We start from the raw sequence: 22,972 nt of genomic DNA, 5'->3' as shown, positions 1-22,972 counted from the left end.
GAAATCTTCAACACTTCGACGTCTCCTTCCGGGTCCTCCGGCGAAATTCGCCGCGGCCAAACCCATTAAATGTTTAGCAGCTTGAGAACCAGAATATCCACGACCCAACCCCAAATCCAATCCACGTTTAGAACTGAAATTAAATTCAAATTTAATTTAATATAATATATTATAATAAATTTAAAAATATATATATTTATATAATATAGAGAAATTTAATGTGTGTGCTATAAATTAGAATTTATTTTAATTTTAAAAACGTTACACAATAATTGATATTTATTATAATTTTTTTTATCTTTTTCCTTTATCATTTGCTGACTCCCATGCCATTTTTTGTTTGGATGAAGCGATCGCTGAGTGTGCCCTTTGCATCCCAAAATCCCATTTTTTGCTGTAAGAAAGTGAGGAATTCCGATTTTAAAAAATGTTTCTAATAAAATTAATATTTAGAATTATAATGAACTCATTTGCATCATTTAGAAGAAATTACTAATTGTAAGTTGGCCTATATCACTAAACTCTTTTTATTATTTAAACTATATATTGTATAGCGCATTTTGTTGTGACAATCAAAAGTATGAATTTAAATCCCCAAGATACTCCTGGTAAGTTTTGACGTAGAACCTTCATTTAATGCCGCACACTGGGTTAAATCTCGATTCTAGCTGGCCAAAAGTAAAAAGCCAATGACAAATAAGGAAAATTCAATTCATTAAATTTTTAAAATTTCTTTATTATGCTATAATTAATAATATATTCAAAGAAGGAGGGTCAAAATGAACCATAAATTGAGACACAACAAAAATTTTCCATTTAAAACTCCGATCAAGCTGATAACACTTTTTCATTTTCTTTAAATTTTTTTTATAAAACTTGGTAGTGGTGGGATCTTTTGGGCAGTCGATTACGAATTACGAGTAGATCGAGTATATGGTTGGTAGTGACGGAACGGATAGTGATTTTGTGAAAAGCCGCAAAATTTAATCGACGAAAATTGAAAAATTCAAAAATTTATATCTCATGAACTGAAAGTGATTTTTCAAAACGGCTTTTTGCCTTACAAAGAGGATACTTTAATTAATAATTGGTGATATTTTCACAAGGATCCTCCAAGAAATTAATTTTATAGCGAATTTTGAAGATTATCGATGAAAATTGCTATATCGAAAATTTTATCAAAACTTCAAATATTGTTTTCTCAAAAACTAAAACCTATTTTCCAAAACTGATTGGTTCATTAGAAAGAAGACACTTTTATTAACACTTTGCGAAATTTTCATACTTATGTTCCAAGAACTGGATTTTATACGAATTTTTAAAACTTAATCGGCGAAAATTGCAAAATTCGAAAAAATTGTCGATCATTTCAAAAATTTATTTCTCAAGAACTAAAAGTGATTTTTCAAAACGGCTTGTTCCATTAAAAAGAGGATACTTTAATTAATAATTGGTGATATTTCCACAAGGATCCTCCAAGAAATTAATTTTATAGCGAATTTTGAAAATTATCGATGAAAATTGCTACATCGAAAATTTTATCAAAACTTCAAATATTGTTTTCTCAAAAACTAAAACCTATTTTCCAAAACTGATTGGTTCATTGGAAAGAAGACACTTTTATTAACACTTTGGGAAATTTTCAAACTCATATTCCAAGAACTGGATTTTATACGAATTTTTAAAACTTAATCGGTGAATATTGCAAAATTAGAAAAAATTGTCGATCATTTCAAAAATTTATTTCTCAAAAACTAAAAGCGATTTTTCAAAACGACTTGTTGCATTAAAAAGAGGATACTTTAATTAATAATTGGTGATATTTCCACAAGGATTCTTCAAGAAATGAATTTTATAGCGAATTTTGAAAGATATCGATGAAATTTGCAACATCGAAAATTTTATCAAAACTTCAAATATTGTTTTCTCAAAAACTAAAACCTATTTTCCAAAACTGATTGGTTCATTAGAAAGAGGACACTTTTATTAACACTTTGCGAAATTTTCATACTTATATTCCAAGAACTGGATTTTATACGAATTTTTAAAACTTAATCGGCGAAAATTGCAAAATTCGAAAAAATTGTCGATCATTTCAAAAATTTATTTCTCAAGAACTAAAAGTGATTTTTCAAAACGGCTTGTTCCATTAAAAAGAGGATACTTTAATTAATAATTGGTGATATTTCCACAAGGATCCTCCAAGAAATTAATTTTATAGCGAATTTTGAAAATTATCGATGAAAATTGCTACATCGAAAATTTTATCAAAACTTCAAATATTGTTTTCTCAAAAACTAAAACCTATTTTCCAAAACTGATTGGTTCATTGGAAAGAAGACACTTTTATTAACACTTTGGGAAATTTTCAAACTCATATTCCAAGAACTGGATTTTATACGAATTTTTAAAACTTAATCGGTGAATATTGCAAAATTAGAAAAAATTGTCGATCATTTCAAAAATTTATTTCTCAAAAACTAAAAGCGATTTTTCAAAACGACTTGTTGCATTAAAAAGAGGATACTTTAATTAATAATCGGTGATATTTCCACAAGGATTCTTCAAGAAATGAATTTTATAGCGAATTTTGAAAGTTATCGATGAAAATTGCAACATCGAAAATTTTATCAAATCTTCAAATATTGTTTCCTCAAAAACTAAAAGCTATTTTCCAAAACTGGTTGGTTCATTGGAAAGAAGACACTTTTATTAACAATTTGGGAAATTTTCAAACTCATATTCTAAGAAGTGGATTTTATACGAATTTTTAAAACTTAATCGGTGAAAATTGCAAAATTCGAAAAAATTGTCGATCATTTCAAAAATTTATTTCTCAAAAACTAAAAGTGATTTTTCAAAACGACTTGTTACATTAAAAAGAGGATACTTTAATTAATAATTGGTAATATTTCCACAAGGATTCTTCAAGAAATGAATTTTATAGCGAATTTTGAAAATTATCGATGAAAATTTAACATTGAAAATTTATCAAAATTTCAAATATTGTTTTCTCAAAAACTAAAAGCTATTTTTCAAAACTGGTTGGTTCATTGGAAAGAAGACACTTTTATCAATATTTTGAGAAATTTTCTTACTCATATTCCAAGAACTGGATTTTATACGAATTTTTAAAACTTAATCGGCAAAAATTGCAAAATTCGAAAAAATTATCGATCATTTTAAAAATTTATTTCTCAAAAACTAAAAGTGATTTTTCAAAACGGTTTGTTGCGTTAAAAAGAGGATACTTTAATTAATAATCGAATGTGATAACAGCGACAGTTCTGTTAGTAATGAATGTGACAATGATTTTAAGCGAAGAGTAGAAAACTAGACGAAACTGTAACAAGACATTTTATATATCGTATTGGGATTATTGCAATGAGTACTATTGGGGCTGAACTTGTTTATTATCTGTAGTGTCCAACACCTAAACGAGATACTAATTCCTGTGAATAGTGGAGTACTAAGTGATAGTTTAATGCTGCACACTGGGCTGAATTTCGATTCTAGCTGGCCAAAAGTAAAAAATCAATGTCAAATCAGATATTCAATATAAAAAATATACTATAAATATACTATATAAAAAATAATACTTCATTCATTACTTTGAAAACTGTCTAATGCAATTAGAGCATAATACATTAATGTGATCTTCCTTATAAATGTGATTATTTATTTTTGTTTGAGTGTTAATCTAACTAGTTTAGATAACTTTTAAAACGAAGTTTCAAGCACTGAAAACATCCGATTTAAGGGTGTGATTTTGCTTCGTGAAAATTAAAAAATTCTTTACATTTTACTGTGCAACTATTTTTCATTAGATGTGGTTGACTTCAAATTTTTTGAATTTCTTTATTATGATATAATTAATAATATATTTTTATAAAACTTGGTATTGGCGTGATCTTTTGATGTGCTGATTACGAATCAGCGGAAGATTCAGTGGAAGAGAATATCGTTAATGAGCAGCATAGCGAAGTGGAGAGAAGTATTCTCCGAGCGAATCGGAAGATGATTTTGATTTCAATTTTTCCTAAAAGGAATATGCAAAACCTCAAAATTCAGTCAAAATTTTGTTCTGAGAACTAAAACACCTAAATGAAAATCTTAATGTTAAAATGTTGTTCTACTATGTTGCCAAATTTAAAAACAGTTAAAAACGAACTTTAAAGCTAAAGAAAATAACTTTACCACAAAAACTAGTTTTCAACATTCTTTTTATTCTAAATTACAGCTTCGTTATCAACAGATATTGAATATTAATGATTATTTATGGACAAATTATCCGAACTTTAAGAACCTCATGAAGACGTACGAAGCATGGTACAACATTTTACAATTAAGATTTTCGATTTAAAATCGAACGAAGAATGTCGCTACGTATTGATTATCCATCAATTTCTGAACACCCTGTATATATATTTTTTTGCTATTCTAGTCTTCAAGTCCTTGTTAAGTCCATAAAATAATTTTATCCAGCTAGAATCGGGATTCACCCCAGTGGATGATCTTGCCTGATTTGAATGTTTCTAGTTCTAGTTTCTATTCTTTTTACAGCAGCATTTAGTTTTTTACCTACAGTATCTAGTCTTTTGGAAGCAGTATCCAATCATCTACCAGCAATATTTAGTGTTCTGGTGACGATATCAAGTTTTCTAGAAATAATATCTAGTCCTGTATCAGCACTGTCTAATGTTATGTTACAGATCTAGTCTTCTGACAGCAGTATTTAGTTTTCTGGTAGCAATATCTCGTCTTTGAGAAGTAGTATATAATCTTTTATCAGCATAATCTGATGTTTTACAACAAAATACAATATTTTTCTGGAAACAATATCTTATTAGTCTTCCATCGGTGGTATCTACTTATTTTGAAGCATTATCTGCTTTTTTATTATTTTTTGTCTTATACAAGGTACAAGAAATAACTTGAACACAACTCAATATTTTGTTTACATTCTATAATTTTATTGAAATTTGGACTTATATAACTTGTTTAGTAGTTAGACCTCTTCCAGCTGTCACCACAAAATTGGGCCTTTTTTCACTTTTGCGAGTGTTTCGATCTGCGATTTTCTGGCGTTAAGTTGCTCGAGAGTATCTGGTGTGCTAACATAAACTTGGTTTTAAGGTATTCCCACAGGAAAGGGTCAGGAGGTGTCAAATCAAGCGAATTTGGAAACATGGTACGCAGTAAATCCATGGTTAATCGGGCAACATGACATGTTACACCATCTTGTTGGAATTAGTAGTCATCCATGTTATTTTCTGCGGATTCACTTGCCAAAAAACTCGGAGAACAACGTCTTCGAAGAACGCCGCACCAAATAGTAACTTTTGGTGAATGTAAAGGCATTTCAAATGTGCTTCGTCTATCATAATCACATAGCTTCAAAGATCCAAAGATGTTCAAACTTTGAACAGTTTCAATTATAAGTCTTCCTTTAATAAGGCTTTAGCAATATTTAGTCTCTTGGTGACAATATTCAGTTTTCTAGAAACAATATCATCTACTTAGTCTTGTATCCACAGTATCTGATGTTCTGTAACAGATCTGGCCCTCTACTAGCAATGATAAGTCTACCGGCGACAATATTTAATCTTTTGAAAGTAGTATCTAGTCTTCTATACGTACTATCAGCTATTCTACAAGCAGCATCTTTTTTTATAGTATCTATTCTTTTGACAGTAGTATTTAATTTTGTGGTAGTAATATGTCAGCTTTGAGAAGTAGTATATAATCTTTTATTAGCATAATCTTGTGTTTTACAACAATATACAATATTTTTCTGGAAATAATATCTTATTAGTCTTTCATCAGTAGTATCTAGTATTCTGGAAGCAGTTTATGTTCTTTTTACAGCAATATCTAGACATTTACCTTCATTATCTAGTTTTTTGGAACCAGTTTCAGGTCGTATGCCAGAAATATTTAGTCTTTTGGTGGCAAAATCTAGTTTTCTAGAAACAATATCATCTACTTAGGCTTGTATTGCCAGTATGTAGTGTTCTGTAACAGATCTACTCCTCTGCCAGCAATAATAAGTCTTCCAGCGACAATAATTAGTCTTTTGAAAGTAGTATCTAGTCTTCCATCGGTACTATAAACTATTCTAGAAGAAGCATCTATTTTTGTCAGCAGTAACTGGTCTTTTGCAACAGTATCTAGTCTTTTGGCAGCAGTATTTAGTTTTGTGGTAGTAATATCTCGACTTTGAAAAGCAGTACATAATCTTTTATCAGTAATATCTGGTGTTTTACAACAAAATACAATATTTTTCAGGAAACAATATCTTATTAGCTTTCCATCGGTAGTATCTACTTATTTAGAAGCATTATCTACTTTTTTGTCATTTTTTGTCTTACATTAGTAATATATAGTAACATAACGACAGTATCTAGTATTCTGGAAGCAGTTTATGTTCTTTTTACAGCAATATCTAGACACTTACCTTCATTATCTAGTTTTTTAGAACCAGTTTCAAGTCGTATGCCAGAAATATTTAGTCTTTTGGTGGCAAAATCTAGTTTTTTAGAAACAATATCATCTACTTAGTCTTGTATTAGCAGTATCTAATGTTCTGTAACAGATCTACTCCTCTGCCAGCAATAATAAGTCTTCCAGCGACAATAATTAGTCTTTTGAAAGTAGTATCTAGTCTTCCATCGGTACTATAAACTATTCTAGAAGAAGCATCTATTTTTGTCAGCAGTAACTGGTCTTTTGCAACAGTATCTAGTCTTTTGGCAGCAGTATTTAGTTTTGTGGTAGTAATATCTCGACTTTGAAAAGCAGTACATAATCTTTTATCAGTAATATCTGGTGTTTTACAACAAAATACAATATTTTTCAGGAAACAATATCTTATTAGCTTTCCATCGGTAGTATCTACTTATTTAGAAGCATTATCTACTTTTTTGTCATTTTTTGTCTTACATTAGTAATATATAGTAACATAACGACAGTATCTAGTATTCTGGAAGCAGTTTATGTTCTTTTTACAGCAATATCTAGACACTTACCTTCATTATCTAGTTTTTTAGAACCAGTTTCAAGTCGTATGCCAGAAATATTTAGTCTTTTGGTGGCAAAATCTAGTTTTTTAGAAACAATATCATCTACTTAGTCTTGTATTAGCAGTATCTAATGTTCTGTAACAGATCTACTCCTCTGCCAGCAATAATAAGTCTTCCAGCGACAATAATTAGTCTTTTGAAAGTAGTATCTAGTCTTCCATCGGTACTATAAATTATTCTAGAAGAAGCATCTATTTTCGTCAGCAGCAACTGGTCTTTTGCAATAGTATCTAGTCCTTTGACAGCAGTATTTAGTTTTGTGGTAGTAATATCTCGACTTTGAGAAGCAGTACATAATCATTTATCAGTAATATCTGGTGACTTACAACAAAATACAATATTTTTCAGGAAACAATATCTTATTAGCCTTCCATCGGCAGTATCTACTTATTTAGTAGCATTATCTACTTTTTTGTCATTTTTTGTCTTGCATTAGTGATATATAGTAATATAACAACAGTATTTAGTATTCTGGAAGCAGTTTATGTTCTTTTTACTGCAGTATTTAGACTTTTAGCTCCATTATCTAGTGTTTTAAAAGCAGTTTCAGGTCGTATGCCAGAAATATTTAGTCTTTTGGTGACAAAATCTAGTTTCCATCGGTACTATAAACTATTCTAGAAGAAGCATCTATTTTTGTCAGCAGTAACTGGTCTTTTGCAACAGTATCTAGTCTTTTGGCAGCAGTATTTAGTTTTGTGGTAGTAATATCTCGACTTTGAAAAGCAGTACATAATCTTTTATCAGTAATATCTGGTGTTTTACAACAAAATACAATATTTTTCAGGAAACAATATCTTATTAGTCTTCCATCGGTAGTATCTACTTATTTAGTAGCATTATCTACTTTTTTGTCATTTTTTGTCTTGCATTAGTGATATATAGTAATATAACAACAGTATCTAGTATTCTGGTAGCAGTTTATGTTCTTTTTACTGCAGTGTTTAGACTTTTAGTTCCATTATCTAGTGTTTTAGAAGCAGTTTCAGATCGTATGCCAGAAATATTTAGTCTTTTGGTGACAAAATCTAGTTTTCTAGAAAACTTAGTCTTGTATCAGCAGTATCCGATGCTCTGTAACAGATCTAGTCCTCTGCCAGTAATAATAAGTTTTCAGCCAACAATATTCTGCCTTTTGAAAGTAATATCTAATCTTCCATCGGTGCTATCAGCTATTCTAGAAGCAGCATCTATTTTTGTAAGCAGTAACTAGTCTTTTGCAACAGTATCTAGTCTTTTGACAGCAGTATTTAGGTTTGTGGTAGTAATACCTCGACTTTAGACCTAGAACTAGAAACATTTGGGTTTAGCCATTTTTTGAGACTCGAATGTTTCTGGTTCTAGATCTAATGTGATCTATTAAGTAATAATAATTATGTAAATAATATCTATTTCACTCCCTATTAAAAATGTGTGTGCTTCGGTGATAATGGCCATAAATAATCCGTGTATATTTGAGCTAATTATGATGCAAATGGTTAAAATAAAAAAAAAATTAATTACGATCTCATATTGGAAGATTTCCATTTTTGACACAATTGATTCATAAGAAATTCATCATCATCATCCCAATCGTTCTTCATATTCGTTTCAAAACTATAAAAAAAAATAATAAAATAAAAGTTAAAATAAATAAACAAATAAAATAAATTTAAGAAATAAGATTTTTTTGGGCCAAAATAAAAAAACACACTTTTGTATTATTAATAACAATAAATCACCGAATCCGCCGGGTTTGTATTGTTTGGTGCCAAATGACTGCAGTACTCGGCATTTTGGACCCTCTATTTTTGGGATGCCTCGATGTTTAGATGTCATTTCAGAATTTTTAGTGAAAATACTTGGCGAGAAAATAACACTTATCTCGAAAGATTTATTTATTCACGAAACAAAAAGTTTTTTTTTATACATTTTTAATTTTTATTATAATACATTAGATCGCACCTAAATCGTTTATTTTCTTCTTAGATTTTTTTTCACGTAACTTAAAAAAAAAACGAGAAAATGTCTAAGATTTTTTTTTTCGATTTAGTAAAGAAAATCCTTACAGGAACGATTTGCAGATTTCTTTCGATGGGTGTTGTTCGCAATAAACCATAGCTCTCATTATAGCTTCGATATTTCCCGTATATCCTCTATCAGTGCCGAAATTTCTTTTTTTAGGGCGATCCCCACTGCAAAAATTAATTTAATCCCATTTAAAAATAATTTAAACAATTATCTTTGTATTTAAAGCACACTTACTGTACAATTTTTTTTTAATTTACAAAAAAATATTTACACTTTTTTAAAACGGAACACAATCAAGTTTTATTTGACACAAGGATTCTCTGAAATAACCACTACTTCCTTTTTTTTATTTATTTCGATTTCAAAGAGCTTTTAGCACTTCAAACCGATAATATTTTTCGAATTGGTTTTATTATAGCCTTTGGAAAATCCGAGCGAATCTCCAAACGAAACGTTAACGATTCTAGCTGGTGCAGAAAATTAGTTCGTTATTGGTTATAAAGGGAAGCGTTTATTGGTTTCCTCAATACGAGATTTTTTTTGCAAAAAGTTATTTTTTTAGCTCTAAATTTTGCAATTTTAATTATTTAATTATTTTTTTATTCCTAAAATGTTCAAAATGTTCCAAGGAACACGATGAGTACCCCCAATTTAAATTTGGCAGTACAAAAAAAAATTACGCGATTGCATAAAGTCAGTTCCTTAGCCACAAATTTAAAATTTTTAAATTTTGAAATTTTTTTGCTTCTAAAATACGTAAAATATCCTTTGGAACACGGCTAATACACACATTTCAATTTTGGCAATATCAAAAATACTTAATTCTTTAATTTCTAAAGTCGCAATTTCAATTTTTTTATTTTTTTTGTTCCTAAGATGTTCAAAATGATCCAAGGAACACGATGAGTACACGCAATTTAAATTTGGCAGTACAAAAAAAAATTACGCGATTGCATAAAGTCAGTTCCTTAGCCCCAAATTTAAAATTTTTAAATTTTTTGCTTCTAAAATACGTAAAATATCCTTTGGAACACGGCTAATACACACATTTCAATTTTGGCAATATCAAAAATACTTAATCCCTTAATTTCTAAAGTCGCAATTTCAATTTTTTTATTTTTTTTGTTCCTAAGATGTTCAAAATGATCCAAGGAACACGAGGAGTACTCGCAATTTAAATTTGGCAGTACAAAAAAAAATTACGCGATTGCATAAAGTCAGTTCCTTAGCCCCAAATTTAAAATTTTAAAATTTAAAAAATTTTTTGTTTCTAAAATACGTAAAATATCCTTTGGAACACGGTTAATACACACATTTCAATTGTGGCAATATCAAAAATGCTTAATTCCTTAATTTCTAAAGTCGCAATTTCAATTTTTTTATTTTTTTTGTTTCTAAGATGTTCAAAATGATCCAAGGAACACGATGAGTACCCGCAATTTAAATTTGGCAGTACAAAAAAAAATTACGCGATTGAATAAAGCTACTTCTTTAGCCCCAAATTTAAAATTTTTTAATTTTGAAATTTTTTTGCTTCTAAAATACGTAAAATATCCTTTGGAACACGGCTAATACACAAATTTCAATTTTGGCAATATCAAAAATGCTCAATCCCTTAATTTCTAAAGTTGCAATTTCAATTTTTTTATTTTTTTTATTCCTAAGATGTTCAAAATGATCCAAGGAACACGATGAGTACCCGCAATTTAAATTTGGCAATACAAAAAAAAATTACGCGATTGCATAAAGTCAGTTCCTTAGCCACAAATTTAAAATTTTTTAATTTTTAAATTTTTTTGCTTCTAAAATACGTAAAATATCCTTTAGAACACGGCTAATACACACATTTCAATTTTGGCAATATCAAAAATACTTAATCCCTTAATTTCTAAAGTCGCAATTTTAATTTTTTTAATTTTTTTTGTTCCTAAGATGTTCAAAATGATCCAAGGAACACGATGGGTACCCGCAATTTAAACTTGGCAGTACAAAAAAAAATTACGTGATTGAATAAAGCTACTTCCTTAGCCCTAAATTTAAAATTTTTTAATTTTGAAATTTTTTTGCTTCTAAAATGCGTAAAATATCCTTGGGAACACGACTAATACACACATTTCAATTTCGGCAATGCCAAAAATATTTGTTTCCTTAACTTCTAAATTGGCAATTTTAATATTTTTTGTTCCTAAGATGTTCTAAACTATCTATGGAACACCGTGAGTACACGGAATTCAAATTTGGCAGTACAAAAAAAAATTACCGCATCGCTTATGTTCGCTCATATACCGGTTTGAAGCCAACGCAAGAGCATTTGTTTGCAAACAAAATAGACCTTGGTCCTAGCGACAGTGGCGTGTACGAATTAGATGAAATTGGTCAGACTTTATCCAGTGGCGTGTCCAAAGAGCATCCTAATTTCATATATAAAACTACAATCAGAAATTAATTGTTAAACTAACTACCAATTGAAAAACTATTGCCGTAATGATTTTATAAATTGCAGAATGAATTTTTTTTTATATCTTTGTCAAGTTTTAATAAGATTTTGAAGTATTAAACACAATAAATATAATCTTGTAATCTTTTAAATTAATCAGACCTAGAAACAATATACATACTTGGTAAACGATACAAGTATGTACTATTTTGATTGATAAGTTCTATTTCTAACTAAAAGTAGTGGTATACTAAATGTATAATATATATAAATAAAAATGACTATAAGAACGACTTTGAAGATTTATTGATTCGCAAATAGGATTCGTTATTTTAGTGTATGTCTTATTCTAGGGGTTAAAATAATATTCGGGAGTGTTCGGCGATAATCGGCCGATGGTCCGATCTCAAGGACAGTAGAATCTAACAGGACTGCTATATCCATTGTATTTTTGTAGTCCACTACGGGTTGGTTGCCCGCACTCTACGTCACACTATTTGCCACGCCTGCTAACTGTCTGTATTTTTCGAGGTTATATGATAGACATTAATACGTCTAAAAGCATAAAACTTCAAAAATAATAGGAATACGTCTAGGATATAACCTCTAAAAATACGCAGCAAACGCATAGACCATAACAACAGCTAGGCGTGGAAAATGGTGTGATGTAGTTTGCGGGCAGGTTGTCACAACAATGGATGTGGCAGTCCTGATAGATTCTACTGTCCTTGGTTTACAACTGCTTAAGTGCCAACTGCGATTAGGTAACTTTTGCAGCTGCAATGACGTATTCTACGTTTTCTGGCTTAACCACTTATGTAATTAAAATCTTATAAGAGATAAAAACGGTTTAGAACTGAATAGGCTATTCAGAAATTATAATAATGTAATTGTCGCCTGGCCAGAAAAAAATATGGAGTAATATTCGGTGAACACATGACTTTTCCATCATTCCTGTGTTTCTAAAATTGTATCAAAAACCATAAAAAGACGTTAATCGAACCTAGGAACTCACTTCTGAAAAATGGTTTCATTTGATTTACGCGTTTTCGAGTTATAAAAAATAAAAGAATTGTTTTTCCAAAGAAGCAACTTTGGATATAGATAACTTAACTTAAATCGACCTATTTTGAGCCAAGGAATCTGTGGTTTTCCGTTGTACACGCATTTCGGAGACACCCTGTATATACAATTTCTTTGCTTAGCCCCACATTTAAAATTTTTTTGCTTCTAAAATACGTAAAATATCCTTTGGAACACGACTAATACACACATTTCAATTTCGGCAATGCCAAAAATACTTGTTCCTTTAATTTCTAAATTGATAATTTTAATTTTTTTAATATTTTTTATTCCTAAGATGTTCTAAACAGTCTATGGAACACGATGAGTACCCGCAATTTAAATTTGGCAGTACAAAAAAATATTACGCTATTACATAAAGTCAGTTCCTTAGCTCCAAATTTAAAATTTTTAAATTTTGATAATTTTTTGTTTCTAAAATACGTAAAATATCCTTGGGAACACGACTAATACACACATTTCAATTTTGGCAATATCAAAAATACTTAATCCCCTAATTGCTAAAGTCGCAATTTCAATTTTTTTATTTTTTTTGCTCCTAAGATGTTCAAAATGATCCAAGGAACACGACGAGTATACTTAATTCAAATTTGGCAGTAGCAAAAAAAATTACGCGACTACAAAAAGTCATTTCCTTAGCTCTAAATTTGCAATTTTAATTTTTTTAATAATTTTTTTCTTTTAGAATAAGTAAAATATCCTTTGGAACACGACTAATACACACATTTTAATTTTGGCAATATCAAAAATACTTAATCCTTTAATTTCTAAAGTCGCAATTTTAATTTTTTATTTTTTTTTGTTCCTAATATGTTCAAAATGATCCAAGGAATACGATGAGTACCCGCAATTTAAATTTGGCAGTACAAAAAAATATTACGCTATTACATAAAGTCAGTTCCTTAGCTCAAAATTTAAAATTTTTAAATTTTGATAATTTTTTGTTTCTAAAATACGTAAAATATCCTTTGGAACACGACTAATACACACATTTCAAATTCGGCAATGCCAAAAATATTTGTTCCCTTAACTTCTAAATTGGCAATTTTAATTTTTTTAATATTTTTTGTTCCTAAGATGTTCTAAACGGTCTATGGAACACCATGAGTACACGCAATTTAAATTTGGCAGTACAAAAAAAAATTACACGATTGGATAAAGTCATTTCCTTAGCCCCAAAATTAAAATTTTTTAATTTTCAAATTCTTTTGCTTCTAAAATACGTAAAATATGCTTTTTTCTTGCAAAAAGTTATTTGTTTAGCTCTAAATTTTGCAATTTTAATTTTTTAAATAATAATTGGAATTAATATAAACGTGTATGTAACATATAAATGAAACACAACCAGAAGAAAGAACACCTTTACACGCTAAGGACAGGTTAATTTTTCCTTTCTGTTATTCCTGTCCTTAACGTGTAAAGGTGTCCTTCCTTCTGGTTGTGTTTCATTTATATGTTACGTACACGTTTATATTAATTCCAATTATTATTTAATTAATTTTTCTTCACCGGCTTTCTCCGGAATTAAAATCTTGTGACGTTGGTCCTTAAATTGTGCATGTGAATGACATTAATGCGGTCCAGAAAATGTACAGGTTGAAAGGAATCCTTGTCTGTTAATTTCCTCCTTCTGTTATTCCTGTCCTTAACATGTAAAGGTGTCCTTCCTTCTGGTTGTGTTTCATTTAATTTTTTAATTATTTTTTTATTTGTAAGATGTTCAAAATGTTCCAAGGAACACGATGAGTACCCGCAATTTAAATTTGGCAGTACAAAAAAAAATTACGCGATTGCATAAAATCAGTTCCTTAGCCCCAAATTTAAAATTTTTAAATTAAAAAATTTTTTTGCTTCTAAAATACGTAAAATATCCTTTGGAACACGATTAATACACATATTTCAATTTTGGCAATATCAAAAATACTTAATCCCTTAATTGCTAAAGTCGCAATTTTAATTTTTTTATTTTTTTTTGCTCGTAAGATGTTCAAAATGATCCAAGGAACACGATGAGTAAACTTAATTCAAATTTGGCAGTAGCAAAAAAAATTACGCGACTACAAAAAGTCATTTCCTTAGCTCTAAATTTGCAATTTTAATTTTTTTGATAAATTTTTTCTTTTAAAATAAGTAAAATATCCTTTGGAACACGACTAATACACACACTTTATTTTGGCAATATCAAAAATACTTAATCCCTTAATTTCTAAAGTCGCAATTTCAATTTTTTTATTTTTTTTGTTCCTAAGATGTTCAAAATGATTCAAGGAACACGATGAGTACCCGCAATTCAAATTTGGCAGTATCAAACAAAATTACGCGACTGCAAAAGTCATTTCCTTAGCTCTAAATTTGTAATTTTAATTTTTTTTTTTTAATTTTTTCTTCTAAAATACATAAAATATTCTTTGGAACACGACTAATACACATATTTCAATTTTGGTAATATCAAAAATAGAAATTAGAGCATTAAAACTGACGATTTTTGGGAATTTTACGTCTTGAACATGATTATAGGTGATAAATTAAAAACTGAAAGTAATACAGTAAAACTGTTGGCATAAAAACATTAACAATCAACCTATAAACGATAATCCATAAAAGGTATTTCCCCATCATTGGTTATTACCAACCTAGGGCACTAAAACTTATTAATTTTTGGAGTTTTACGTTTTTGACATGACTATAGGTAAGAAATTAAAAACTGAAAGTGATGTAATAAAACTGCTTGGAAAAAAACATTAATAATCAACCTGTACACCAAAATCCATAAAAGATATTTCCTTATCATTGGTTATTACGAACTTAGAGTAATAAAACTGACGAATTGTTGGAGTTTTACGTCTTGAACATGATTGTATGTAATAAATTAAAGACTGAAAGTGATAGAGTGAAACTGTTAGAATAAAAAATATTAACAATCAAGCCATAAACGATAATCCATAGAAGATTTTTCCCCATCATTGGTTATTACCAACCTAGGGCACTAAAGCTCATGAATCTTTGAAGTTCTATGTTTTTGACATGATTATAGGTAATAAATTAACGACTGAAAGTGATGGAATAAAACTGCTTGGAAAAAAGAACATTCTAATATATATTATTAATATATTATTATTATAAATATATATATATTAATATCAAAAATATTTGGTCCCTTAATTTCTAAAGTCATAATTTTAATTTTTTTAATTTTTTTTTGTTCCTAAAATGTTCAAAATGATCCAAGGAACACGATAAGTATACGCAATTCAAATTTGGCAGTAGCAAAAAAAATACGCGACTGCAAAAAATCGCTTCCTTAGCTCTAAATTTGCTATTTTGATTTTTTTTTTAAATTTTCTCTTCTAAAATACATAAAATATCCTTTGGAACACGACTAATACACACATTTTAATTTTGGCAGTATCAAAAATACTTAATCCCTTAATTTTTAAAGTCGCAATTTAAATTTTTTTATTTTTTTTGCTTCTAAGATGTTCAAAATGATCCAAGGAACACGATGAGTATACTTAATTCAAATTTGGCAGTAGCAAAAAAAATTACGCGACTACAAAAAGTCATTTCCTTAGCTCTAAATTTGCAATTTTAATTTTTTTAATAAATTTTTTCTTTTATAATATGTAAAATATCCTTTGGCACACGACTAATACACACATTTTAATTTTGGCAATATCAAAAATACTTAATCCCTTAATTTCTAAAGTCGCAATTTTAATTTTTTTATTTTTTTTTTGGTCCTAAGATGTTCTAAACGGTCTATGGAACACTATGAGTACACACAATTCAAATTTGGCAGTACAAAAAAAAATTACGCGATTGCAAAAAATCATTTACTTAGCCCCAAATTTAAAATTTTTTAATTTTGAAATTTTTTTGCTTCTAAAATACGTAAAATATCCTTTGGAACACGACTAATACACACATTTCAATTTTGGCAATGCCAAAAATATTTGTTCCCTTAACTTCTAAATTTGCAATTTTAATTTTTTAATTTTTTTTTGTTTCTAAGATGTTCTAAACGGTCTATGGAACACCATGACTACACGCAATTCAAATTTGGCAGTACAAAAAAAAAATTACACGATTGCATAAAGTCATTTCCTTAGCCTTAATTTTTTAATTTTGAAATTTTTTTGCTTCTAAAATACGTAAAATATCCTTTGGAATACGACTAATACACACAATTCAAATTTGGCAGTAGCAAATAAAATTACGCGATTACAAAAGTCATTATTTTTAAATACTTTATCTGATATTATTTTAATTTTTATTGTTTTAAACAACTAATAAAACGTCGATCATGAAACATCCCAAAATTTTACAAAGCTTTATTACCTCCAAAGCTGTATCTTTATGTTCGAACACGTGATATTTTGCGATAATTACGACCCATAAAAAGATTTATGCGCAACAAACGTTTGGTTCATGTTACGTGACAAAAAAAAAACGTTAAACGATTAATATAACAAAGAAAAATAGGTGGTTCGTTTATTATACCTGAAAAAAATTCGTATTTACACATAAACAGATATTTACAGCATTAATTTCTTGTGTATGAGGAAATAATATATAAAAAAAAGTTTACTTACTTTTCCAAGTCATCTTCGGCGATTAAAGCTTGTCTTAATCTGGCCAACGTTTGAAGAATATATTCTGGATTTTGACTCTCGTATTGGGATTGATAAAAACTGTTGAAAACAAACATAATTAAAGATTTATATTTAATAATTTCCTAATAGCGCCATCTTTTGTAAAGTAGCGGAACTAAATACGTTAAATTGATTCATAATAAAATATTTAACTCACTTCATAATAAAAAATACGATGTAGTTATCTTTAAAAATGATTGAGGTGATAACAAAATTTTTATTATTAACCTCACTTTTAATTGGTTAACTTCCGGTAATAACTTTCTTATTTTTTGAAATAAATTGGTCGTGTTTGTACTCGTTTTGAAGCATTTTTTATTTCCTATGAGATAAAATTAGTTGTTTTAATGCAACTTAATGAGTTTGGTTGATTATAATTAAATAACATCCTGTATTTATTTCAAACTGAGGAGATCTGCATTCTTGCTACTCGAACGTGGTAGAAATCCACTTCAATTTGTCATTAACGGAAGGTGTGCAGACCGCACTCGAGCACGTCACGTGACTCGGTTAGGTTAATTAAGTTAATTTCTAGAGCAAGAGCACTGACATTAAATGATCCATCCGTTTCTCGCTGGTGTACAACTAACTTCATTATTACCTCTTAGAACTTGAACTATTTTAGAAGAATAGGAGATATAGTAAAACCTTTATATAACGGACAAAAGTTTTATTTTTGAAAATTTTTTGCGTCTAGATTATGTAAAACATTCTTCGTAGTACGATTAATGCATAAATTTCAATTTTGGCAATGTCAAAAATTAAAAAATTTTAATTTTTTTTGTTCCTAAGATGCTCTAAATAATCTATGGAACACGATGAGTACATGCAAATCAAATTTGGTAGTGGCAAAAAAATTATGCGATTGCATAAAGTCATTTTCTTAGCTCTAAATATGAAATTTTCATTTTTTTAAAGTTTTTTGCTTCTACAATACGTAACATATCCTTTGTAACAGGAGGTTAACTTGAGGTTGAGCTCGAGCTTAGGGGGATGGCTGATTCCAGTTTAGATTTAGATACTGTAGATAATTTTAGAAAACTACAATTTGCAAGCTTACCATTCAAATTTTCGTTATAAAAGTGCAGCACTAGCACACAATCATTTTTTATGGCAGCTAAAACATTAAAACTCCAGTATCCTTGAAATTGTCTTTCAAGAAATATGTGTTAGCATATAGGTTAGTATCACTCCAATAAGGAGAGTTATACAGCATTCTTGTGAAATTTTGCCTCATCTGTCCAAACTATTTTTTCCAAAAAATCTTGAGTCAATCAACATAAATTCACAAAAATCAATTCTCCTTTGATCGTCACCTGGGCTTAAACTCTGTGCCAATGAGTAAAAATAATGATGAAAGTTATGTTTTTTTAAAATTCTGTGATTGCTTTTTTTAGATATTCCCAAATCTCTTTCACGCTCTGAAGTACAGTTACTAAATCCTAAACGGAACATGATTAACACGTTTGATATGTAAACATCAAATTATTTGTTTTAATACGATAGTTTTTGTTTCTTCGGTTTGGTTACTACAAACCAAACCGAACTGATAATTTTATTTCCCTTATTTTCCAGTGTACAATACGCCGGTGAAGGAAAAAATTGGGGTTGCTATTTAAAAAAATTAAGTTTTCGACTTCTCGAGATAGGGAAATTCGGCACAAATTTCTGACCACCCTGTATAATTTTTTAAAAAACTTTTCAAGGGTTATGTAAGCTATGGGATGGGTCCTCTCTGTGCAAATCCTGAGAATATTTGGCCAACCTCGAGTGTAATTTCGAAAAATTATTTTTATTATGAAAGCCAAAATTTTCGAAAAAACTGAAATAATTCAAAAATGTTGCATTCTAGACATATGATGACTTATATCAAATTGTATTAAAATTTAGCGGGGATCTCGAAAATTTAATGAAAATTGGTACTTTCCATTTAAAATACCGAATTTGGGGTCCATTTCCCGTATAACTGAAAATATTTTAGCCGAAACGAGCACCTAGGATAAACGCTTTAAATTTGCATATGATGATTATTTAAACAACTTTTTTTTCAAAAACTAAAAGTGATTTTTCAAAACGGCTTGTTGCATTAAAAAGAGGATACTTTAATTAACAATTGCTGATATTTCCACAAGCATCGTTAAAGAAATTAATTTTATAGCGAATTTTGAAATTATCGATGAAAATTACAACATCGAAAATTTTATCAAAACTTCAAATATTGTTTTCTCAAAAACTAAAAGTTATTTTTCAAAACGGGTTGGTTCATTGGAAAGAGGACACCTTTATTAACATTTTGGGAAATTTTCATACTCATATTCCGAGAAATCGATTTTATACGAATTATTAAAATTTAATCGACGAAAATTGCAAAATTAAAAAAAATTGTGGAACATTTCAAAAATTTATTTCTCAAGAACTAAAAGTGATTTTTCAAAACGCCTTTTTGCATTAGAAAGAGAATACTATAATTAATAATTGGTGATATTTCCACAAGGATCCTTCAAGAAATTAATTTTATAGCGAATTTTGAAAATTATCGATGAAAATTGCAATATCGAAAATTTTATCAAACCTTCAAATATTGTTTTCTCAAAAACTAAAAGTTGTTTTTCAAAACGTGTTGGTTCATTGGAAAGAGGACACTTTTATTAACATTTTGGGAATTTTTGATACTCATATTCCAAAAAATCGATTTTATACGAATTATTAAAATTTAATCGACGAAAATTGCAAAATTCGAAAAAAAAGTCGTCACCGTACGGACACAACCTCAGTCATCACCGTTTTCCTTATCCACAAAAGAAAGAGAATCTGTGTAAGGAGTGGATTTTAAAATGTGGAAATTCAAAACTTACAGATCTTTCACTGGATATAATCTATAGATCGCACAAATGCATACTTAAAACCTGCCAGTGTACCAATTCTACATTTGCCATTAAATTGTATGTATTTTAGTTAGTGTTGTTAAATACCCGGGTATTTATTTTCAAGGGAAAATACTCTGGATATATACCCAAGATGGGTATTTAGAAGTATGTATAAAATTTGATTTAAATTGAGTTGATGGCAGTTTTGTAAGTACTTCAAGAATGCAGAGTCGATTATCTATACACCAAACTTATTTATAACATTTACAAGATAAGGAAATAAGTATTATATTCCTCGTCTTCAATGTCTATTTCATCATCTTCCTCTACATTTTTTTCAGAATCTGTAAAATTTTTAGTTGTATCACTTTTATGTACAGGGTGGGCAAATTTGGGTGTTATTATAGGCTATCTCAGAAACTATAAGAGATACGAAAAAAGTAGGTGCCATGTGGTCTCTTTTTTCGAGACTAAGCCAATCCCGCAAACACCAAACCTCTATCTTCTTTTGTTTTTAAGTTATAACCAAAAAGTCAAATTTTCGTGATTTCAAAAAATGCTCATATTTCGTTTATTTTTAAAATTAGAGAAATGGGGTTGATACGTTCTTAAGGCACTTTTTTAAGTAGAATATACTGACGTTGAAAAATTTTAAAAATATTTAATGATTTTTGAGATACAACACAAAGTTGTATTTTTTTAAATACAAAGTATACTTGATTATGATATTAATGAAAAGAGCATATTTTTAGCTTTCCAATGATGTATCGCATGTATGGTGTATTTGCGGAAAATAAGCGTTAATTTTCAATTCCAAAATAGTAAGCGCTAAAGTTAAAAATTTTGATAATAGTAGGCGGGTTCGGACAGTAATTACTACCTAATTGCTATATGATTTTGTACGAATATGACAGAAAGTTTCAGTGTCTTATCCCTGACTTTGTTCACCAATAAAATATTATTTATAGATAAAGTTTGTTTATTAAAAATGCAAGAAACGTATTAATTAATGAATAATTAAATATGAACAATAACTTCAGGAACTAAACAATCACAGACTGTGTCATCTTCTTCTACTAAACTTACTGGTTGTAAGGTTAGAACAGTTGGGTATCAATAAATGAAATCTTCGGTAGTATGTTCCCAGTTCTCCCCAACCATGAGATTTAGAAGTTTTTTCATATTTGCAACCTTTTCTTTTGAAATTGGGTGAGATAGAGGAAGATTAGGAATCATAAACTGGGCAGCGGACTTTCCATTAAAACGATGTTTACATTTTCAAAGAGTCATTTTTTAATTTTACCGCTTTATGTATTTAAAGATAATGAGGAATTTTTAAGCAGGAAACTCGTTTCGAAAAATTCATGAATGAAATAATCAGTAAACTCACGTTACTATAGTAACTAAGTGGCATTTAACGTTTTCCTCGCCTACTACAATTAAAATTTTGAATATTAATCTTTAATATTTTAGAATTAAAAAATAACGCTTATTTTCCGCAAATACACCATACATGCGATACATCATTGGAAAGCTAAAAATATGCTCTTTTCATTAACATCATAATCAAGTATAATTTGTATTTAAAAAAATACAACTTTGTGTTGTATCTCTAAAATCATCAAATATTTTTAAAATTTTTCAACGGCAATATATTCTACTTAAAAAAGTGTCTTAAGAACGTATCAACCCCATTTCTCTAATTTCAAAAATAAACGAAATATGAGCATTGTTTAAAATGACGAAAATTTGACTTTTTGGCTTTAACTTAAAAACAAAAGAAGATAGAGGTTTGGTGTTTGCGGGATTGGGTTAGTCTCGAAAAAAGAGATCGGGACATGGCACCTACTTTTTTCGTATCTCTTATAGTTTCTGAGATAGCCTATAAGAACACCCAAATTTGCCCACCCTGTACATTTTGGGTATTTATCCTGGACCGGGGTAAATACCCATTCTATTCTACATTAAATGTTTGTTCTTTTACTTTGCGACCTAATTACTTGGATATGACAGCACAAAAGACATTGAAATACATATTATCATTAGTAATTCAATGTTTTTTCTGTAAAAAATGGAATTCTAAAAAAATTTACAATACAATAAATACCCGCTAAAAGTTTCCCTTAGCGGAAAACACCTCAACAGATGGCGCTTATGGCAGTTCAATTTTATGTCGTTAAGTGACACATCTATATTACTATATTGCTATCCCTTATCAATGGTGAATGCAAATAACAACTTTCAACACTCGTATCTAAGTTAGAAACTCACAATTTCAAAGGTAGGATTGAACAAAAGTTATTTTTCAAAACGGGTTAGTTCATTGGAAAGAGGACACTTTTATTAACACTTTGGGAGATTTTAATACTCATATTCCAAGAAATCGATTTTATACGAATTTTTAAAACTTAATCGGCGAAAATTGCAAAATTCGAAAAATTGTCGATCATTTCAAAAATTTTTTTTTCAAGAACTTAAAGTGATTTTTCAAAACGGCTTTTTGCATTAAAAAGAGGATACTTTAATTAATAATTGGTGATATTTCCACAAGGATCCTTCAAGAAATTAATTTTATAGCGAATTTTGAAAGTTATCGATGAAAATTGCAACATCGAAAATATTATCAAAACTTCAAACATTGTTTTTTCAAAAACTAAAAATTATTTTTCAAAACGGGTTAGTTCATTGGAAAGAGGACACTTTTATTAACATTTTGGGAAATTTTCATACTCATATTCCAAAATGTGGATTTTATATGAATTTTTAAAACTTAATCGGCGAAAATTGCAAAATTCGAAAAAATTGTCGATCATTTCAAAAATTTATTTCTCAAGAACTAAG

The 22,972-nt window shown here is 29.0% G+C and overlaps 1 protein-coding gene across 1 annotated transcript in view; it reads right to left on the bottom strand.

The window, feature by feature from the left end:
• Nucleotides 1-223: 223 nt before the first annotated feature.
• Nucleotides 224-22,972, bottom strand: part of LOC111421349 (uncharacterized) — a 47,415-nt gene continuing 24,666 nt past the window's right edge. Inside the window, exons 3-5 of the mRNA XM_071195376.1 lie at nucleotides 17,205-17,303; nucleotides 8,586-8,678; nucleotides 224-394 (exon numbers count right to left, since the gene is read on the bottom strand). Of these exons, the coding sequence (XP_071051477.1) occupies nucleotides 295-394; nucleotides 8,586-8,678; nucleotides 17,205-17,303 (292 nt within the window). The 3' untranslated portion in view covers nucleotides 224-294. The remainder of the gene's footprint in view (nucleotides 395-8,585; nucleotides 8,679-17,204; nucleotides 17,304-22,972) is intronic.

The sequence above is a fragment of the Onthophagus taurus genome, chromosome 3 (assembly GCF_036711975.1).
Source record: "Onthophagus taurus isolate NC chromosome 3, IU_Otau_3.0, whole genome shotgun sequence".
Lineage (NCBI taxonomy): Eukaryota > Metazoa > Arthropoda > Insecta > Coleoptera > Scarabaeidae > Onthophagus > Onthophagus taurus.
The sequence above is the reverse complement of the archived record's forward strand: the minus strand, read 5'-3'. Positions and strand labels throughout refer to the sequence as shown.